The sequence below is a fragment of the Quercus suber genome, unplaced genomic scaffold (assembly GCF_002906115.3).
Source record: "Quercus suber isolate HL8 unplaced genomic scaffold, Cork oak 2.0 scaffold_351, whole genome shotgun sequence".
NCBI lineage: Eukaryota > Viridiplantae > Streptophyta > Magnoliopsida > Fagales > Fagaceae > Quercus > Quercus suber.
Window position 1 is genome coordinate 281,943 of NW_027069803.1, and position 23,150 is coordinate 305,092.

The 23,150-nt window shown below is 34.4% G+C and overlaps 3 protein-coding genes across 3 annotated transcripts; 1 reads left to right on the top strand and 2 right to left on the bottom strand.

Annotated features, from left to right (window-relative positions):
- Nucleotides 1–2,449: 2,449 nt before the first annotated feature.
- LOC112036651 (endoribonuclease Dicer homolog 1) lies at nucleotides 2,450–4,487 on the top strand. The gene is given in 5 exon segments (XM_024069479.2): nucleotides 2,450–2,947; nucleotides 3,332–3,496; nucleotides 3,623–4,029; nucleotides 4,167–4,186; nucleotides 4,189–4,487. Coding segments are annotated over 5 exon segments (1,113 nt in total). The 5' UTR covers nucleotides 2,450–2,572; the 3' UTR covers nucleotides 4,335–4,487.
- A 224-nt stretch (nucleotides 4,488–4,711) lies between these two features.
- On the bottom strand, nucleotides 4,712–9,310 carry LOC112036652 (soluble inorganic pyrophosphatase 1). Its single transcript, XM_024069480.2, has 9 exons — nucleotides 9,124–9,310; nucleotides 7,560–7,708; nucleotides 7,449–7,477; nucleotides 6,877–6,942; nucleotides 6,399–6,506; nucleotides 5,630–5,695; nucleotides 5,423–5,543; nucleotides 5,233–5,314; nucleotides 4,712–5,048 (listed from the first exon to the last, which is right to left on the bottom strand). Exons 2-9 carry the CDS (start codon nucleotides 7,693–7,695, stop codon nucleotides 5,006–5,008), a joined length of 651 nt encoding a protein of 216 aa, XP_023925248.1. The 5' UTR covers nucleotides 7,696–7,708; nucleotides 9,124–9,310; the 3' UTR covers nucleotides 4,712–5,005.
- Nucleotides 9,311–17,052: 7,742 nt separating this feature from the next.
- On the bottom strand, nucleotides 17,053–21,339 carry LOC112036690 (probably inactive receptor-like protein kinase At2g46850). Its single transcript, XM_024069520.2, has 3 exons — nucleotides 20,393–21,339; nucleotides 18,680–18,763; nucleotides 17,053–18,401 (listed from the first exon to the last, which is right to left on the bottom strand). The coding sequence occupies exons 1-3, from the start codon at nucleotides 21,177–21,179 to the stop codon at nucleotides 17,326–17,328; spliced, it is 1,947 nt and encodes a 648-aa protein (XP_023925288.1). The 5' UTR covers nucleotides 21,180–21,339; the 3' UTR covers nucleotides 17,053–17,325.
- Nucleotides 21,340–23,150: the final 1,811 nt, after the last annotated feature.

Below are 23,150 nucleotides of genomic sequence, written 5' to 3' on the forward strand. Positions count from 1 at the left end.
CAATTAAAATACCTTGTATATTTCTCTCATACTCTCTCTCGTCTTCTCCGTTTCATAGGTCTCTCTCTTCTCTCTCTTTTTTTCTTTCTTTCTCACTTGTTCTCTTCCTCTCTCCAACCCTCTCACCCATACCTTTCTTCTCCATCTAAAATCAAATCTAATTAAAAGCTTCAAGGCCATCAGCTCCTCCCCTTCTCCCTCTCACCGATGCCTCTCTTCTCCATTTGAATTCAACTCCCCTTCATCTCAATTGAATCAACTATGTCTTCTTCCACCATTCTCTGATCAAAATCTCACTCTTTCTCTTACAAAGATCCATCCCTTTTCTGTTAAAGCTAATCTTTGTGAAAGTCCTAACTGGCAAATACCATCCATTTGGAGGTGGAAAGCTCTGATTCAATCAACAAAGTTAAGGAGAAGATCCAAGATGAAGAATTCATCCCCCTAATCAACAACATTTAATCTTCGTTGGAAAGCAATTGAAATGTACTCTGGCTGATTACATCTAGAACGAGTTCATACACAATGCGGCGACAATGCGAGGCTAGATCCTTACGGGTCAGGCTTGAGACGAGGAAATTCGAATTAGAGGAGTTGCAGTCGATCTGTGGCCATGGTCTGGGTTTGTGGTGGATCTGTGGTGTTAGGCGGGTGGGATGTGGTGAACACTGAATATGGGTTTAGTAAATCTGAGTTTGGGTTTGTGTAGTGAGATCTCTGGCTTTGTTGAGAGGGAGAAGGGAATGGGCTAATGGCTTTGAAGCTTTTAATTTGATTTGATTTTAGATGGAGAAAGAAAGGTATGGGTGAGAGGGTTGGAGAGAGGAAGAGAACAAGTGAGAAAGAAAGAAAAAAAGAGAGAGAAGAGAGAGACTTGTGAAATGGAGAGGACAAGAGAGAGAGAGTAAGAGAGAAAGAGACAAGATATTTTAAATGATGATGTGGCAGCCTCCTATTGGCTGGCGTAAAGTTTTACGCCACAGCCTGATCGAATGTTTACTCTTTATTTATATAGATCTTTTGGGAGTAAGACAAGGCATGGTTGAAATAGTCGGATGAAAGATACATTTTAAAAGAGAAGAAGGTATCTCATGTATTGGATATATGTATTCTCCTCCTCATAGCTAGTGTGTTCCATACTGCTATAGAGTATAAACCCCACACATTACGAGAGGGGGATGCATATATACGATGCATGAGATAGTTATTTGTAAAAGAGAGACAATGAAAATGTATGCATAAATATACCACGAGCTGAGGTTGTTCAAGAATCTTGAAACTCAATTTGCACATCTTTGTGTTTTTCAAGAGAGACATCATAGGTTCAAATTACCTTAAACATTGAGGGTTAGAGCATTCTCAAAAAAGTCAATTTAGTAACTAATTCCCTAAAATTGTTTCTACAGCAAAGAAGCTATACTAAAAAAAAAATTGACTTCAGAGCTAAAGTGAGTATCTAGTAGCTCACTGTAGCTTAAACTTAAAACAAAAGAAATAATTTTTTAATGTGGATTGTTAAAAAATATAATATTTTAATGTGTTGATGGTTGTGGTTATTGTTTATTGTGTTGGATATATTATTTTATTGTATTGTTTATATTATTTTAATGTATTAAATGTTAAAATAAAACTTTTGATGTTGAGTGATTATAAAGTAAGATATTAAAATAAATAAAGTAGTATTTTGAGTTGCTAAAAGCTAAACTTTTTAGATATTTTGTTGTGAATAATACTTAACCCTCTAAATGGCTATTTTACATCCACACATGCACAAACCTTGGTTTACCTGGATTGCTATTGCTAAAAGTTGTTATCATCCTATTTTTCACCTTGCCTAACATCCCAGTTTATATTTTACATATAACTCATTAAAATAATATAAATTATACCAACAAATAATATAAGCAAATTAATTCTCTCTCTTCCTCTTTCACTCCATTAAAATTTGTGTTTTTATTTTTTACAACCCATAAAACAGTAGGGTTATATATCTGTTAACAGTTGGGCAAAAAATTTGAAGGATAAAATATTATTTTGGTCCCTAAACTTTATTAAAAGTTTGTTTTTTATTTCTAAACTTTAAAAAAGTTATATTTTTATTCTTAAATTTTGTAAAGAGTTTTTTGAATAGTATAGAGACAAAAATAAGGATGAAAAAAGAACTTTTTCAATAGTTTAAAGATGAAAAATAAACTTTACTACACATAAAACATTTTCAATAATTTGAGAATGAAATATAAAATTTTTAATAGTTTAACGATGAAAAATAAACTTCCTAAAATTTAGGGGTAAAAAACAAAATTTTAATAAAATTTAAGAAGCAAAATAATATTTTATCCAAATTTTAAGCACCCATGACCGGTTAGTGGCTTGGCTGGTAAAATAGGTACCGGAATTTGTCCCAATCCTAAGCTCACTGTTCACTGAGGATAAACATAAATTTTTTTATTTTATTTTATTCAACTCCTCACTCTCTCTCTCTCTCTGCTCTGTCTCTTCTCTCTGTTTCTTTCTCTCTCTCGGTGGTTTCAGTGGTACTAAGCTTTGATTTCGGTGGCTGGTGGGGTTGGAGATGGAGTGCAGCACATCAAATGTTAATGTTCCCGAGGACATACTTAGAAGTATCAATTTTGAAGCCTTAGAAGGTGCTTTGAACATTAAGTTTAATAACAGGGGACTTTTGGTGGAAGCTATTACTCACGGTTCACAGCCATCATCATCTTCGTCTTCTGGACTACCCTGCTATAAGCGTTTGGAGTTAATCGGTGATGCTATTTTAGCTGATCTCATAACAAGGCATCTCTTCTTCCTTTACAAACATCTTCCCACGGGCCGCTTGACTGATCTGCGAGCTGCTTCTGTAAACAACGAATATTTTGCACGTGTTGCTGTCAAAAATAATCTCCATGTGCACCTTCGCCATGCCTCCCCCGCTCTTGAAAAACAGGTTTTCTTCTCTTTTCTATTCCTTTTCTTTAAATACATTCATTCATTTACTATCATTCCATTCCATTCCATTCTATTCTAAACTCCGCAAGGAAGCGTTATACTTGATGACAGAAGCTTTTTTTCAATCTTTTTACTCATCAAAAATTCTTTTATACTTGAGCGTTATGCCATTGGATTATTTCTTATCAAAGGCTTCTAATTGCTGGTTTGACCAAATTGGACCATGGTGGATCACCAATTCAATGAATTTCAAAGCGCCTTTGTTAAACAGTTGACATGTATTGAAGGAAGCTGTGTGGCCTGGCCATAGTTTCCTTTCCCTAAATCTAGTCAGTGGCTTATATGTCATCTTCGTGACATGATTTTTGGATTCTGTGTGCAGATTCAGGACTTTGTGAAAGAAGTTCAAAACGAATGGTTAAAGCCAGGATTCAACTTCTTTGGTCTGAGTGACTGTAAAGCTCCTAAAGTTCTTGGTGACATTGTTGAATCCATTGCTGGTGCCATTTTTCTTGACAGTGGACGTGGGATTTCAGTTGTTTGGAAGGTTGGTTTCAGCAAAGAGACCAAGTTTTCTATTGTCCATTCCTCTTTTTTGTCCTTCCATTTTGGGATTTGAATAACAAGAAATGATATAGGAAATTACTCAACTTTGAAACCTCATTGTCTCCAGGTGTTTCAACCTCTCTTGCATCCAATGGTTACCCCAGATACACTCCCAATGCATCCTGTGCGTGAGCTGCAGGAACGATGCGGGCAACAGGCTGAACTCCTGGAATATAGACAAAGTAGAAGTGGAAATATGGCTACGGTTGAAGTCTTTTTTGATGGTGTCCAGATAGGAATTGCTCAGAATCCACAAACGAAGATGGCACAGAAACTAGCCGCAAGAAATGCACTTGCTGCTTTGAAAGAGAAGGAAATGGCTGAAGCTAAGGAGGACGACGATGAAAATGGGAAGAAAGCTAAGGAGGGCGATGATGAAAATGGGAAGAGAAAGAAGAATGGGAGCCAAACACTTACGAGACAAATGTTGAATGATATCTGCTTTCGTAGAAATTGGCCCATGCCATTCTATAAGTAAGGAAACAATAAATGGGAAAAAAAAAAAAAAAAAAAAAAAAAAAAAAAAAGGGGTACATTTTCCATATTGAAGATGCATATAAGTCAATCATGTGATAAATTGCTAATTGAGAATTTGATACTTGCAATTTTAGGCTTGTGAACGAGGGTGGCCCTATGCAAAGCAGTTTACATTTGCTGCACGCGTGAATACTACTGATAGAGGCTGGACAGATGAATGCGTGGGAGATCCTATGCCAAGTATCAAAAAGGCCAAAGATTCTGCTGCTGTTCTTCTATTGGAACTCATAAATAGATTTTAATCATGATGGCACCGAGTTGCAACCCTATAATTTTTACTACTTTCTATTGTATTCAAATAGTTATGCTAGATGCGAAAGATTTGACTACTTTCTTGTACATTGTTCTTGCAAATCAAACAATTCAGGAAAAATATTTAAGTTCTTTGTGCTCCACTTTTGTTTTGAAATAATTTATTGCAAAAGTTTCTTGACAACCAAACACAATGCAAGTCAACATTCCATGTGGATCTAAGCATTTTCCATGTCCATTGAACAATTCAATTTAAAAAAAAAAATACAATTCTTTGAATTAAACATAATTTAACACCTGAAACATTTGAACAGAATAAGAATTGCTTTAAGGACTTGAGGAGATTTGGTCGTAGTGAAACCATGAATACAGACAACAAGAATTCAGGATTCTGATTAAGATAAAATTCCAATCAAAGGATATCACATAATGAATATTCTCTTATGATTGCATCTCAATTTGGTTTATCAAATAATTGAGAACAAAAAATCCAAATTACAACAAGCAATAATTAAAGTTTCGCATAAAATTTCAAAAAATTAATAAGAGGACTTATTTTAGTTAATGGAAGATAGACTCTGTGCCTATCAGCTCAAGGTGTGCAGAATGTACTCAGCACAAAGGTCCTTGCATTTTAGTTAATGGAAGATAGACTCTGTGCCTATCGCCTCAAGGTGTGCAGAATGTACTCAGCATAAAGGTCCCTGCATCAATTAAACATACAAACTTCAGCTGGTACCAAACAAATTATGTGGAAGAGAAAACTGACAGTGATGCTTCTATGATTTTCTTAGGAAAAATAGATAAATTTCTTAACTGCATATTGCTTCCTTCTGGTGATCTAAAATTATATCACAGCTAAAAAACTATTGGTTGTTTGAGACTTACATCGAGTACTGGATAGCTTCAACAGCAGTGGTTGAAGGTAAAAAGTCGTTGACAGCAACCTCTTTGTTCTCATTCTTCTTGTCTGTAAAAATATGTCAAGAAACCTCTCACATTGTAAATAAACCTTGATAAACTTAAGAAATTCTTACACTTGGGCAATAAATTTCAGACATAAGAATGAAAAGCATACAGTCTTCAAAGAAGCGGCGGATCTCCGAAAGGCGATGAGGGGCAAGCTCTTTTATGTCAGTATAGTGCTTATACTCTGGATCATCAGCGCACACTGCAATGATCTTATCATCTTTCTCTCCCTGGATTCAAAGCACAAAGTAGTTATTACAAAGTAGTTATCATCAGTGCCAAAGATTCTGTTTGCTTTAGGGCTTTAAAAGGGTACCTGGTCAATCATAGGCATAAGTCCTATGGCCCTGGCTCGAAGAAAGCAACCAGGAAGGACGGGCTCCTATTCAAGTAACTGATTTAGGTTAGAATTTGTGAAAGGTATTGTTAACATGAAACTCAAACATGCAAACACCAAGAATTATACAAATAAATTGATGAAGTAATGCAAATTCAACATTTGGTATTTTGTATCTTTATGATAAATTGTTGAATGATTTGTGGAAAAACAATAAAAACTAGTGAAAAGAGAAACACAAACTTATGAGTAAACACAAACTTCCAAATGTCCTGGAAACTTCTGAAACAATTAGGAATATACCGCTAATATTCAGGGACCTCTGTGAATAGTAGTAGCATAGAATGCCACTGAAGAAATTAGTATTTTAGACACTCAATGAAAAAGATGTCGAGAATTTAACGATTACAGAATTATCCAAGAAATATGTCATTTTAGCATTATGCCCATCACTCAACAGAATTTGTTAAACAAGATTTTTTTTTTTTTTTTTTTAAGTATATAACTATAAGTAGTAGTAGTTTTGTTTTGTTTTTTTGTTTTTTTTTTTTTGTGGGGTGGTGTTGGGGGGGGGGAATAAATTCGATAGTTACAAATGGAGGAGGGAGATTTGAACTCAGGACGTCTCCATTGGAAACATTAGGAGGTGCCAGTTAAGTTACAAGGTTTTTGGCAACTATAAGTAAAATTTTTATTGATAGACATGATATTTTATTAAATAAATGAATATGAAACAATAACAAATTACCTGCATAAGAATTAAAACATCCAGTGGATCGTTGTCTTCACACAATGTGCGAGGGATAAAACCATAGTTATGAGGGTAGACCACAGATGAATACAAAATCCGATCAACCTGAACAATTTATCCACACAGTAAGAACAATCTGATGGTAGATATTTAAGCAAAGAACAAGGTGACAAATTGAAAGGACTAAGATTCTTCTGGATAGAAATACAACTCAAGGACCAATTCCTTCCAAACAATTTTCAGTCCTCATCCAGCTGAATTGCCCACCCTTTTTTAGTGGTCATGTGGCCGCCGGGGGGGGGGTGTGGGGGGGCGGACAGGTGATGTTGGGTAGATGGACCGGATTGGACTGAAGCATTTAGAAGTGAACAGGAACCCTTTCTAGTTAAATATGCTTCAATAGACAGTTGAAAGAATATGCTTTGTAGATTAGCACCAAAAGCATTCATTTCTAAGTGTTTGAACTGGATCATACCTTGATTAGTCCTGTCTTCTTGTCAAGTTCATATTTGACCTTACTTCCCTTTGTGATCTCAACAACCTGTAGCATTCCAATAAGCAATTCAACAAGCAAATACTTCGGAAATTTTGCTAGAAGAAAAGGAATTCCACTTAGAAGTTGAGCATTGTTGCTCGGAAAGAGAAAATACATGAAATTTTAAAAAGGGTGTGAAAAGTTGGCTGCTGGGATATAGAGTCTAATTTACTTCTCCAAATAATTTGAGAGGAGAAGGTTTGAAGTGGTGGTGAAAATTTTAGCATACAGCTCTAATTTTACCCACTGACATAAAAAGGAACACTAGGTTGCATAAGAATAACCATAAAGTTGAGGAATCTACTTTGAGAATCCTTAGGTACTCATGTCTTGTGCTATTCTGTCTTTCCTCATCAAGAACTGATTGAAGATTTCATTTTGTCTTTGTACACAAAACAACTAATGCTGAAAAAACTAGGTTTTTAAATATCAAGGGCTCAATTCCCCTTCATCAACTAGTTTTGTCTCTAAGGTATACCACTTCACATGATAAAGTTGGTTTCAAAACATACACAGTTGAAGATATTGGGTGCTCCAGGTCCTGCAGACGATTATATGCAACAGGATCAGTATCCTTAAGTTTAAGTTTATATGAACACTGAATATGGTGGGATTATAGATACCAATCTCAAGATCATGCCAAGGATGAGCAGCAACTGATCTCCTTGACAAAGATGAAAGGATCCTCTCATTCAAGCGGGGAGTTGGACGATGAGGTTGAGTTTCTTGACCTTCACTTCCATTTTGCCCGTAACTCATCTCTAATAAGATGCTGGAAAAATGTGAATTGAAAAGCTTAATAAAATATGCAAAATAGTGGATCTAAGAACTCTGTTGCTTAATTCAGGGTGAGAGATGAAAATTAGATATGCTAGTTGCAGGAGGTAGCAATGCAGAATTCTTATGCAGTTCGCATTGAGTAGCCATTTATTTATATAGATCTTTCGGAGTAAGACAAGGCATGGTTGAAATAGTCCGATGAAAGATACAGTCTAAAAGAGGAGAAGGTATCTCATGTATCGAATATATGTACCCTCCTTCTCAAAGTGAGTGGGTCGCATACCACTATAGACCCCACACACTATGAAAGGGACTATGCATGTATAACATGCATGAGATAATTATTTCTAAAAGAGAGATAATGAAAATGTATGCATGCATATACCACACGAGTTGAGGTTGTTCAAACAAACCCCTATAGTTATGAATTTTTATTTTGTATCACAGGAATATACAACATGGGAAAAACCTGTTTCACACAGTGTGTGGATCCACACACTGTGGAATAAGCACTGCCCATATAACACCACACTTACATAGGGTTGGGTTATGGGGTCCATCCTATGTGAGTGCAGCGCCGTGTTATATATCCCTGTGATAAATAATACCACCTCATCTATCTAAGCAAAAAGCCCATAGCTATTGAAATATTTTGACATAAAATGCCATTTCTATGACTATGATAAAGGAGAGTAGCCTTAAATCTGGAAAAGTGAGATCCCCATCACTATTGAAATAATTTGACATAAAACATGTCCTTTTTTAGTTTTTTCATGACAAAGCTTTTAATCTTCAAAGGTCCAACAGGTTATGGGTGCACAGATTAAATCAGTGGTGCAATATTGAATGTTCTACAGTGAAAATTACAAAAACGAATTGAGCCCAGAAGCCTATGCCGGATCCGCTATTGTCTATTATCTGAATGCAATTGAGAACTTAACCTTTGTACTAGAGTTTAAAAGTTTAAAGTCAACCCTTATTATCTAAGGAGGCCATATTGGGACAAAAATAAATAAATAAATAGAGCCCCATAACCAATATTAGATTGGCATGACTTCATACACAGATGGATCCAATCCATAATATTTATGTGATGATTCTGGGACCATAATAAATCTATTGGACACGTTAAAATTATCCAAAAAGAAACTGTGCTTTGAGTGCTCTACTACATCTATCATACTATCAAAGTGTGTATCTTTCCACATCCTAATGTGTTAAAACTTAAGTCCTAAGATCAATCACTATTCCTGGTACAACACATTGTAGATCTCCACCTATAGGAATTTGTAACTATGCACATAAACTTAAAACACACACAAGAGCATGACATAGTGAAATCTGTATCTGGGAAAAGACCAAAAAGATCAAATGTAAACAATAAAGAAGGAATGAGTGCAAACATACCTAGGATTTTGAAGTTGGAGAGGTAAAAGAAAGAGAGAGAGAAATATGTACGGGTTAGACGGAGTTCTCAATACTGGACAAAGGGCATTGACATTTTATAGGGAGAAAGTGAGAGGCGTGTTGTGGGATTGGTCAATTCTTTGAAGGGCTGTCCGTGTCTGTTTGGGAGAGAAGTTAGCTCCCCCCCTCCACCTGCTTCGCTAACTTTCAAAGATTGTTATTTTATATGGCAAAAAAAAATGGTTTTTTTTGTTTGGGGTAATATGTGAGGAAGATCTAACCTACCCTTTGAGATGTTTGTTAGTAATTTGTTAAGGAAAATTTTATCTCCAAAAACTACTTTGGAGAAAAACTCCTCCTATCTGCTAGTCACATGACTTATTTTTTGAGTTGTCACGTAATGTGTTGAAAGAGTTTTATTTAAATTGGTTTAGAGGAAAACTTTCTTAGTGGTTATTAGGGTTTAATTAACAATGGTTTAAGGCATTTGTTAAGATCGAATTTTATAATATAATCGATTGGCTTTTTATAGAGAGTCAAGTCACTTTCAATTTAAATTTATTTTTTAACTTTTGTTACATCCCAATAAAAGTATAGGACCATTTGAAGCTTTTTTAACAAGTGCATAAAGACATTGATTAACATATGTATTGTTGTTATTTAGCTAGCCAATACTTGGAAACAAGTATTTAAAAATAAAATTTTAAACGGTTGTCTAATAATTTCAAGTGAAAGGCTTAACTCAATTAAAGATTAGTCATGTCAAGAATCTTGAAACGGTTGCACTTCTTGTTTCTCAAGAGAGATGTCTAAGGTTCAAATCACCTACCCCTTAGAGCAATAACACCCAAATGAGTATTAGCATTGATAGGTGTAAAGCCCCCTAAATGGCTATTTTACATCCACACACGCACAAAACCTAGTTTACCTAAGTTACTATTACTAAAAAAATTTAGCACTTTGCTACAGTGATTTGTTACATATACAACTTATTGTTCACTGATGGTAAACATAAATTTCTTTATTTTATTCAACTCCTTACTCTCTCTCTCTCTCTCTTCACTCTTCTGTCTCTTGTCTATGGGGCTAGGCTTTAGTTTTGGTGGTTAGGGCTTGAAGCAATGGATGGGTTTTGCTCGTGATTGTTGGGTGGGTTTGAATCGGTGGTTGTGGGTTAAAATTGGTTGGTTGCTTTTAGTTTCGATAGTTGCTGCTGGGGTTTGTTTGAGTTTTGGTTGCTAGGGGTTTTGGGTTTTGTTTGTGGTGGTGGTGGTGGGTTTGGTTTGAGGAGTTTTGGTTGCTACTCAGCGTTATTTTTGGGTTGAGTTTTGGGTTTGAATTAGAGGTTTTGGTGGTGGGTGGTGTGATTGGATTGCTTGGCAATGGTACATTATTTTTGGGTTGAGTTTTGGATGTTGCTGTGTTGTTTGATTTGTTTCAAAGGAAGAGATAAAAATGGAATGGAAGAGAGAGAAAGAGTTGGAGAGGAAAAGAGAGAAATGAATAAATAAAAGAATAGTGTTGAAAAATAAGAAATGAGATGTTGGGTGAGTTGTAAAATGGTATTGTAAAATAGATAAAGAGCCTTTTAGTGTGTAAAATTTTTTGTTGTTGTTGTTTTTTTTCCCCAGATGCTAATGCTCTTAGTAATTATTGAATTAAAAAAAAAGTAGGATTTTCTAGAATCTTGTACAATTAGGTTAATAAAAAAAAAAGTTCGAACACTAAAATTGTTGATTAATGGACTTAAAAGACATGTTAACAATCTAAAGGTCCTGGATAGAGAGTAAAACAATATGATCAAAGGCTAAGGCACCATTTCCTTACATTAAAAAAAAAATTAATAAAAAATTAAATACAAGAATAATGAATTTAAATTAATAAATAAGGTGTATCTATAATTATAAATTAAAAAATTAAAAAGAAAAAAGAAGCAAACTTTTCGCAACGTGCACAGAAAGATAAAGGAGGTAAGCCATTATTTTGTAATTTATAATGGAAATATTAAGATTCAGTACAAATTAGAGTGGGATTCTTGTTGTTTTCTTGGGTACATGTATGGCAGGAAAATCTATGGCCTATGGAAGTGTAGCTTGGCGTGCGTTAATGAATTATGAATGTCAATGTGTCCTGCACTTTTGGTGGTCGAATATTGGGGACAATTTCAAGTGATGTAGAGATATTGCTTGTTTGTTTGTTTATTTGTTTGGGTTCTGAAAAACTGAGAACCTCCCTTTTCTGACTCTTGCTCACACCACGTTGCCACTTGCCTGCACGTTTTAAAGGAAATCTCTCTCTATCTCTCTCTGGTTTGGGTAGGATCATTCACAGTCTGTCTGTACATTATCAAATTCGAGTAATTGACTCATGGAAACAATTATACAAAAAATAATAGTAATAATGATGACTCATGGAAAAGTCTGTATATCAATCTAGTCAGCATCTTAAATAAGTTAATTTCCTTCAATGATTACTATTTTTTTTTTTTTAATAGAAAGCAATGATTACTATTAAATATTGCTTAAATATCTGTTTAGGGTAAAGATTTGCTACAACCTAGTTTCAGCAATTCCTATATAAATCATTGTATTTATTTTGTTTTAAAGAAAATCAATGGTGGAGATCAGATCTAATAAAGTAAAGGTCTGGTTAATGTGTGCCCCAATGGCACATATTAAAATTTCCATTTTTGGAAATTTTTTTTCGGAAATTGAAAAAGCTGTCAACACTTTTTCAATTCTCGAGAAATTTTTTTTCAAAAATGAAAATTAATGTGTGCCCTTAAGGCACACATTAATAAAATCCATAAAGTGAAAGTAGTTCCCATGTAAATAATTTGCCACATCACACCAATCTCGAAGCACTTAAAGAGAAATTTTTGGAAATGTGTCTATTAACAGCTTGACATATCATTATTACGCGGGAATTGCTGCAACTTTAGTTGTAGCAAATCCTTGCTCATCTACCACCGTGCACCTTTGGTGCAGTGGTTACTCTACAAGTATAAATGCTTGTGGGGTGTGAGGTGTGTGGGGTGTGAGGTGTGAGGGGTAAAGGCCGAAGTTCAAGTTTCTAAGAAGGAGGTTCAAGTCTTTAGGAAGGAGGTTCATATACATATACACTTAGAAATAATTTGCCACATTGCACAAATCTCGAAGCACTTAAAGATAAATTTTTGGAAATGTGTCTATTTAACAGCTTGACATATCATTATTATGTAGGAATTGCTACAAACAAGGTTGCAGCAAATCCTTGCCCATCTATCACCGTGCACCCTTGGTGCGGTGGTCACTCCATAAGTATAAATGTTTGTGGGGTGTGGGAGACAAGGGTCAAAGTTCAAGTCTCCAGGAGGGAGCTTTAAGTCTTCAAGATGGAGGTTCACACACATATGCACTTATATTATACTAGAATAGAAATTCTATCTTGTATAAAAAATCCTTGGTCACCTGTTTAGGTTTTATGTACATGTACATATTTTTTTAGCTAAGTGAGGAGAGATGCAAAATTTGGCATCCTAAGAGGCTGTTTGGATGGGCAAATCTCATGACTCAATTCTCAGTTTTCATAACTCAATTCTCAAAAATGGTGGGACTCATAGCAAAATACTTGTTTACCTGCACCAATACTCTATTTCCATAACTCTGTTTCCAATACTCAATTCTGTACTTTTTGAGTTATGAGTTATGGAAACTGAAAACAACTTTTGGCTGTTTTCAGTTTCCAATTCTCATAACTTAATGACATTTTTGTAAATAACACTATATGAGGGACTCACTGCCATACTTTTAGCCACAACTTTTGACCATCTTTTTTTTTTTTCTTCTTCTTTATTGGGGTTCACCGTCTCCCCTTTTTTTTTTTTTTTTTTTCTTTTCTTCTTCACCTGGGTTCACGTCTCCTTCCTTTTTTTTTTTTTTTTTTTTTTTTTTTTTTTTTTTTTTTTTTTTTTTCTGGGTTCGGGTTTGTGGGTACTCTGGAAAAAAAAAAAAAAAGAGCTGCAATGGTGACAGAAATGGGGCCTACAAATAGTGTGAAAAATATTGAGTAATGGGAAATGAGTGATGTGCCAAACGGGTATTAATTTTAGAGTGATGGGTGATGAGTGATGAGTATTGAGTTATGAGTGATGAGTGATAAAAATTGAGTAACGAAAATTGAGTGATCAAAAAAGGTGGCCAAACAGCCTCTAAGTGCCTGATTGCTCAAAAATGGTACCTTTAAAGTTTGTTTAGTTGAAGAAAGAAAAAGTGAGAGAAAAGAAAATGAGGAGGGATAAAAAATGGGAAGATAGAGAATTCTTTTGTTTGAGGGGTGAAAAAATGGAGGGATAGAAAACTTTTTTGTTTAGTTAAGAAGAGAAATAAGATGATGAAAAATGTAGTTTGTATAAATTTACTCTCATGCTTCTCTTACATTTTTTTTTTTTATAAAAAAAAAACACATTATATTTTTATTAAAAATTTTGTGTATGGATCGACACATTATTTAAAGAAAAAGAAAAAAAAGTACAAAAACCCAAATCAGATGAGGAAATACTTTAAAAAATAAAAACCTTTCAAAAGAGATTGGAAAAAAAAAAATCAAACAAACGAATGAGAAGAGATAAAAGGAAAAGACAAAACCAAAGAATTGGAAGAAAAATACTAAAATTCAAATAAGAGGAAAATGGAAAAAGAAAGAGAAGCAGGTTGTAAGAGGCATTTGCATCCAAAAAACCCAAACAATTTGCAACCTATTTTCTCTCTAGTTTTCTCTTGATTTAGGGAGAAAATATTTTGATAGACCCCAGGAGAAAACACCTAGGTCACACTAGTTTTCCCTCTTAAAATCATTTTCTTCCCCTTTTCTCTCTCCACTTTTCATTCCCCTCTAAAATCTACCCAACCAACGAACCATTAGGGTCTGTTTGATTGGGGGGTGGAAAAGTGAGAAGATAAAAAATGGTGAGAGGATGGAAAAGTGGGAGAATAAAAAAGATTTTAATTTTCCTCATTTTTGTTTGGTTAGGAGTGGAAAAGTGGAGGGATGGAAAAAGAGAGTTAGAATAAATTTATGCATATACCCTTGTTAAAAAATGATGCTCAATTAAAACCAAAAAAGTGATAAACAACCCAAAAAAAAAAAAAGCAATCACCTAAATTTATTAAAAAATAAAAATCAAGTCTAGAAAGAAAATCACATCTAAACAAAAATAAATAAATAAATAAATAAAAAAAGAATATGAGCACTGGACAAAGCCTGCCCAGTAAATCAAAAGAAAAGAAGAAGAAGAAGAAGAGGCAATGTCCAGGAGGAAAAAAAAAAGAGTGAAGAAGAGTAATGTGGACAAAGCCCATTTGCAACTGTACATGGGCATTTTCGTCCAAAAATGATGCCCAATTTCTCCCTTCAGTTTTCTCCATATTTTGGAGAGAAAACTTTTTGATGGGCCTTAAGAGAAAACACTTGAATCCTATCATTTATTTTCCTTCCTCCCCACCTAACCAAACACATTTCAAAAAAAAAAATTTCTTCCCATTTCCCTTCTAAAGTTTTTCATTCACCATATTTCACTTCCAAACAAATACACAGTGCTGATTTTGCAAGAGAAAGAAAAGAGAATGAGGGGACATAAGAGAGAGGAGAGAGAAAACAAAAGTGGCCCAATCGGTGCCACCTTTGCTGCAAAATTTGTCCCGTGCCCATTGTTTGCTTGATTTACGGATACGGAGAGAGAAAAAATCATACACATATAATAGTAACTGTATAATGCAATTGAAGATGCATCTTTACAATATCTTTAATATGTAAACACTAACATAAAAAAATTACAGTATATAAGCATATATTTTTTACAAATTAATCACATATACAAATACAATAAATTTATTTTCCAATTAATAAACACAAGCATAATAAAAATTATAAAGTGATACTTTATAATTACTCAAGATGCCTACTACAATTGTGATACCAAGTGAAGGATTGTAAGAACTGTAGAGTGACACTTAAAAAAAAAATCATAAAATCATAAATAAACAAAAACTAACACTACAAAATAATAAAATTCATTAATAGTAAATATTACAGTTTATTAAGCTAAATATCAAACATAACCTAAAATGCTCATAGTCCTAACCATGATGAAATCAAAAGAAACTCAAATAAATGATTTACTAAGCTAAATTCAGGATAATAATAATAATAATAATAATAATAATAATCTTAAAATCATACCCACATTTTCTCTCTCCTCTCTCCATTTCTGGGTACCGGGCAAACATATGGGCAGAAGACAAATTTGGGCAGCAAAAGCAGCACTCATATGTCCCCCCATTTACTCTGCTATCTCTTGCAAAATTGGCACAAGACAAGGGTGCCATTTTTCTAAGCAATTCAGCACCTAGGGTTTGCATCTCTTCTCATTTAACTAGAAAGCACCATACAGTGCACATAAAGTCACTCATATTTAAGCTATATTTTGCCAAAAGAAAAGACTCTATTATTTGTATTTTTTTTTCCACGTTATGTAGTTTTCTTGAGAACTTTCCACTTTGAAAGTTTAGTCAAAGTGAAATTATCCTATCTTCTTTTTTCATTCATTTTTTCTTAAATGGGCTTGATATGTGTGTATAATAATATTTATGAAAAAAATATCTATGATTTTTTTTTGAGAAGAAAATATCTATGAAATTCAAGTGTTGTAAAAAAATCGTGTGCATATAATGTAATTTTATTCCAGTAAGATTTAGTGAAATTTTTTTAACATAAAGTTCTATATGTTATGAACATAATATTAAGGGTTAATTGTTTAAAATTAAAAATTCAAAGATGAATAGCCACTTCCATAAAATTCAAGGGGGATGTTTGTTAAAATTTCTTATATGGGTCTTTAACGGTACAGCCAATATTTTTGGAGGTATTATGAAGCTAATATTCAAAAGTGATGTAAGTAGCTGAGTGTGACAAAATTACTACCCATGATCATGTTACTGCCTATCAAAAATGACAAAAAAAGAAAAAAAGAAGGGTATAATATAACGTGATAGAACCTATCATCAGATTTGACATAGATACTATCTTATTTGATCTTATCACAATCTAAAATGAAAAAATAAAACAAAAAATACTAGAAAAATGTGGAGCTACTTCTCAATATGATGTGAGTAACCAAAATATGTGACAAAGCTACTATATATGTAGCCTTGTCATTAGTTAATGTGTCATAACTAAAATGAAAATGTTAAAATGAATAAGTACAAATACAAGATAAAATATGGAATGAATAAATTTGTCTACATATAAGGTGGGCTTCTATTAATGAAAAGATGACAAATGGTCACTTGAGAGGGTCTAGTCACTTGGAAAAGTAATTAATTTGATTCAAGTAGTAGAAACAAGAAAAGATAAAAGAAGACTTAAAATAACACTAGTAGAAGTAATAAAAATGAACATGTTAATTATGAAATTAACAAAAAGTATGATTTTGGATAAGATCAATAGAATAGTGGAAAAGAATGTGGCTAACCCAAATCAATTTGTTTAGAACCAATAGCCAACTCAAAATTTTGGGACTAAAGTTTGTTGTTGTTATAGGAAAGAATGCAAGAAACACATTGAAGCTCAATTAAATTTGAAAAATCTATCTACACTTGTATAAATGAGTGATAAATTGTGAATTCCAAAATTATGGTCTAAAGCTTTTATTGGAAGTGACAAGAAATGCATGTTCAATAATTATTTTAGGCATTTAATATATACACACACACACACACACATATATATATATATGTATGTATCATTCCTCTTATAGTGTCAATCCTATAGTATGTAGGATCTATATCCCATAAGAGGGAGGGTGCATATATAGGATGCATGAGATATTTTCTCGTGCCCCTACCAAAAAAAAATATAAAGACCAAAAGAAGCTATCTGTAGGAGACAAACTTCTATGCAATATGCGTACACAATAGTTTTCTAATTTCTCTCTCTGAAGGACGAAACAACATATATATTAGATATGCCTATACATACAGGTGATACACACTACAGAGAACTAGCAGCATTCAAATCCTTAAAAGTGAGTTCCCAATTCACTAATTAATGTACAGAATTTCAGATGTGTGCAAGTGCACACACAACACAGAGTTTTTGGCTTGTGGCCTGGACATTGGACAAATAATTTTGCTGACTGGCAGTAGATCAGCAAGAAGCATTATTTCAAGGCACATATATAGAATCAGGAGACATGGATATCATTTGAAGGAGACTGGAATTTGAAAATGTTTCCTCTAGTGCAGGAACCCTCTTACTACCTCCATCAATGCTTTCTTTAGTAATATGTACCAATTCCCTCGCAACATCGATCATACCAAGTTTGCCATCTGCACCAAACAAGAAGCACCTCGTTGCAAGGTCTGCAACAATCTCTATTTGCTCCCTGCGAAAAGGCGGTTGCTCATGATAGTAAAGGAGTGGATCCACAATCTCTTCTAGCTTTCCACTCCTCATTTTTTGCAAAGCTACAGTTGGCATGTCTAGGTGATTTGAGCCTGCAATAATCTCAAGAAGCAGCATACCCATGTCATAAACATCATTTTTGTGCAAACAACACGAACCTTCATAGCTGTTATACAAATCGGCCCCATTCCTAAGGCTTGAGCTAAGTAGACCAAACCCAGCAATCTTCACAGAAAAATCTTGGTCTAAAAAAATGTAACCGGATTTGAGATGATGGTGGAAGATAGGAGGAGAAATTTCATACTGCAGGAATGCAAGAACACTAGCTGTTTCAGCAGCAATGTGCAGTCTTTTGTACCAGTCAAGACTAATACTATGTTCTCTCCTTTGATGTAAGTGTTCCTCCAAGGTACCATTTGCGGGATACTCATAGAGAACTAGTGGGTTGTAGCCAGAGTCAATACAACATCCAAGGAGGCGGGCCATATTCCTGTGTTGAACTGCAGATAAAACCTCAATTTGGGATAGTACTTGAAGCAAGTCTCTTTCATTGTCACATTGTAATTTATGCACAGCTACGTGCAATCCATCCCCAAGAACCCCAGCATAGATTGTGCCATTACTACTGTCTACAAGTTTCTGAGCCTCTTCAAACCCTTTGGTGGCTTGGTCTAGCTCATGGTAAGCGAATAATCGAGTTGTACAAGCTTTCCGGAATGAGACGGTGCTGTGAAAGTAACCCTTATCTGGGTCATATTTCCCCTGCTTAACAGGCCGCTTAAGTAGATAAAAAATTGCTATCAAGGAGGCGATTATGAAAACCGTTGCAAGAACTCCTGCATGGTTAGGATGCCATCATGTTAAACTCTCAGGGACTAGAAATATTAGAGAAATTCAAGACTGACCATGTCCCATTTATCTAAAATGGAAAATGACGAGATGAATGTACAATTACCAAAATGATTCTAACATCCAAGTTGCATTTAGCCATTTACTGTGTGGGTAAGGATAATTTTCAATAACATTTATTGCAGTTTTTATTGAGACAAAATCTTTAAACCACCATTTATATGAAAATTGTAAGTCACATAGGGTCTAATTCTTGATTACATACCAGCTATAATAATCGCTTTCCTTTCACCATGTCCTTTGGTATAGCAGTCACTCCCATATACTTCCTGTCCATCCTTGATGCATGCTGTCAAAGACATTCATAAAAGTGAATATCATAGTTATATAAAGTGTCTTTAGCAATTTCAGTGACACCAACCTTGTGACATATACCAAATTCAAGCAAGAAGAGCCCAATTCAAAGATGTGCACTTTCAAATTATTCAGTGCCCTTGAACTTGAATATTGAAGTAATAGCTTATTGCTATTAAATTTTACATTGATTTATATTTAAATATCTTTTCTTTTTTCTAAGCAAATTTGAAGGAGAAGACTGATGAGACCCACTGATTTATGTAAATATAATTTGATTGGGTGAGCTATCACATTAAGCCAAATGAGTGAATTCACCTGATAACTGTTTGCATTAGCTCAATTGGTAGTACATAATTAGAACATGTTAATTGGATGATATCATGTTTGCAATTCCCTTTCTAAAGGTGCAGACTCTTATCCTCCTGTATGGTTAAGTACTTCAGAATCTGAGATTAAAGTTAACAGAACAACTTCTAAGAATTTTGAACTGCTTTCGGTACATAATGAAGTTCAGAATGGCCCACACAACAGATATATAAAATGAAAACTACCTCATTCCTTATTGCTTCAAGAAACACAGTACTCTAGGGAGCAATGGTCCCAACTATGGCTTATGAAAGGCCTGATGAATGATGTCTATTACTAGTGAATCACCAAAGAAAAGAATATAAACTTTACCTAAAAAACTTAAAACTGTTGCAGACCTCATGATGACTGATGAGCATTTGTCTAAAAGATAATGATATGTAATAATGATGTGAGTAGGATGCAACAACTATGAATAGTGCTGCATCTCTCGTTATATCCTTATCTTCATACATCCCAACTGAAAATAGAATCAAAGATCAATCTTAGGATGCTCTGCACCTTCGTGATGGGTGCAATTAATAGTGAGATTTTTCTTAGTACCGGAACTATCACTTTCAGAGCCACTCAAACACATTATACTGACCGAAAGATCTATAGATGATTATTGCAACAAAACAGAAGCCACTAAACACAAGTAGTGGTCAGATTTCTCTTAATATTGGAAGGTTAAATTACTAATTTGATCTTTTAACTACTCCCCAGTTCAATTTGGTCCTTTTACTATAGATTGTACCAATTCAGTCCCTAAAATATTGATTGTGTCAATTCCATCATTCAATTTTTAAAATCGAGTCAATTTTAAGACAGATAATTACTTTAATATTGTAAGTTTTTAGCATAGAGCAAACCTCATCATGAAATTGACTTTATTTTTTAGGAGTTAAAGGGCAAAATTGACACAATTAATAGTTAAGAGACCAAAATAAAATTTACCCTTTCAAGTTTTTAGTGGAGAACAAACTCAACATTAGAGATTAAGGGGCAAATTTTACACAATCAAATAGTTAAGGGGACCAAATTAAACTTCATCCAATAGTTGTAGGGCCAAATTACTAATTTAAGCATTCCAGAACTACCTTATTCAGAATCACCCAAACACATCCACTGACTGGAAGTGGAAGATCTATAGGATTATTGCAACAAACCAAACACATCTGATGCATTTTAATGAAGTTTAATTCTCATCCAATTTCAAAGAAGTGCTACATAAAATGTGCAAAATTTGACCATTAAAATTCAAAGAACTACTCACACTTCAAGCACCCTGCTCCATTAGCAAATCCATTGCCTACAAACCCATCCTCACACAGGCACCTCACCCCTGCTTGAACTGCTGTAGCATTGACAATGTCTGCATTGCCAGCACAAGCTCCACTAGATAAATTTCTTGGAATAGCCCATTCCAACTTAACTCCACGCTTGCCTGAATTAGACCCTCGCAGAACAGCCCAACTTGAGAACCCTCTGCAACCAAACTTGGAAAATCCCGAAAACCCCTCTCCAACATGCCATATACTATGATCAGAGAGTGGGTAGCAACAACCAGTACCACCATCACTGCCATCACAACCAGGCAAGTCAATTGTTTCACATTCTGCTTTACACAAAGAAGAATCCTCACAGTCATACAAGCCAATCACATTATCAACCGACACGGCGAAGTTATCATTTTTAGCAAAACTGAATGAGTGTAAGTCATTATACTGACGACAAGAAGAGAGACCTGGAAAATCCACTAGCACACCATCAGAGAAGAATTCAAGAACCCGGTAGCTCTCAGAGCCAATGTTGAGAAAAAGGGTGGTGAAGTTTTGGCAAGAGAGATGAAAAGCACTAAAAGGTACAGAGCCGCATGAAGTGTTCAAGTGAAATGGAAATGGGATATGATCAATGCGCCCACATTTTTCATTACATTGATTTGGAAGCAAAAGGGTTTGTAGCTCTTGGTGGTGGTGTTGTGGTTCTATAAGAGAGTGAGATAAAGGTAGTTGGTTAAGAAGCCTGAGGAGAAACAAGGAAGCAAAGAATAGAGGTAACATTTGCAGTGAAAGGTTTGGCTGCAGAGAATATTTTGGAAGGAAAGGTAGTAAGGTAGTAAAGGAGAGAACACGTACATGGCCTTTTTGTTGCTATGGTTGAATAAGATGGTTTTTGAATAATATAGTGCTAAGTAGTAAGAGACATATATTACTCACAGTACATATCTCTAACAAAAAGAGCAAACATATATGACTATGATTTGGCGTGTCAGATGATAGAGACTCACAAACACAATCAAGGATGAAAGAGAAAGCTAACGTGGCGAGATCAGAGATGAAGTAGGGAATTGAGGAGGAGCATATAGAAGTTAGGGAAGGGTGAGAAGATTGGTCTGTGAAATGGGCTACAGTTTGTACGATATGGGATGGTGTGCTCTGTGTGAGCATGGGCGCCGATGTGCGAGTTTTTTGAGTTTTTCAACTCATTTCGGTGACTCTTTACTTTATAAACAATTTGCATGGCCTAGTTTATATAAAAACTTGCATGGCTTTCGAGATTTATATACATAATATATATATAACCAAGTACTATCATACAAAATACAAAGTTATATTATGTAGTTTGAGAATTACGGAATGTCAGATCTGTAATCCGAGTTGTGTTAATATATGTATATATCTTGAAAATACTAATCTGCTGTTGCTACAAATTAGAGAGCTCCTCAAGCTCCAAGACCACGCGTGGTGGCTACTCTTTTAACCTTCTTTTTTTTTTTCTTTTTTTGGGGGCTTTGGTTTGTACTTTGTGTATGTGCCTATATGGATACTTTTCTAAATAACTCGCTTATTAAGTCACTGTGCAGTGACATTTGTGCTCAGGCAACGTGTGGATGTGGAACACAATATCAATATATATGGGTATGCCGTGCATCTTCTTGGTACTGTTGTGAGTCTTGTGACCTTTGTGTTGGGATGCCAAACTTGCCGGGTCATGTGGCGTAATAGCTCATGCTCACAGCTAATTTTAGCGTGAACAAAAAATTGAGCCCCTGCAAGTTGTTGTTTAGTTGAACTTTAGAGCACAGTCATGAGACATTTCTTTATGTGCAAAAAGTTCGAGATGAGATTCTTAAGACCCACGGTATTATTATTATTATTATTTTATAAAATTGAAATCAACTAATTGACCAATTTTTTAATTAATCCCATTCGTGTCAAATGGTGGATTAATTATAAAATGTAGTCTCTCTTAACACTATGATGAGGATAAAAAATGGAAATAAATAAAGAACGGCTATTGCTTTCTTTTGTTTGGTAGAGAAGAGAGAAGGGTGAATGGAAGGAATTAAGGAAAAAGCTCATTTGACTATGATTTATATTTTACCCACTTATAAAAATTGTGTGTATGTATATATAATTTTTATATTCATTATTTTTTATATTACAAAAAATAACACTTTTGTGATTTTAAGTTTGGGAGTTCTTTGATGCGATCATTTATGTTTGAAAATATTTATTTTTCATCTCTTAAATGAGAGAATTGAACTTAAGAGCTTTTACTCTGATATCATGTTAAATTACTAATTGTCTCAAAAGATTAAACTATTGGGATATGATAAATTTAATCATTTAACTACATACTTATAACAAAGCTCAAAATTAACAACATAGTTATTCTATTTGAATCTATGTTATTTTGAAAATTGCTTAAGTCATGTAAGCTTTTATTTTTATTAAAAATTAAAGAATAACAAAATATTTAAAGAATAAAATTATCTTTTTCCTTTTGCCTTTTGCCTTTTTTCTTTTTTTTTTGCTTTCACTAATATACCCATCTCTCTCTCTCTCTCTCATATGTTATAAGCAATTATTTTGTGTGGTAACCCAGTGAAGGGGAGGTGACTTCGTTTCGTGCGGGTTAAGTGTGACGGGTCTCCTACTCTCCTTGTCTTGTGTAAAACCTACCTATATCAAATCCAAACTTGACTCAGACCTTTATTATCTACAAAAGATGCCAATTCATGGAGGGAA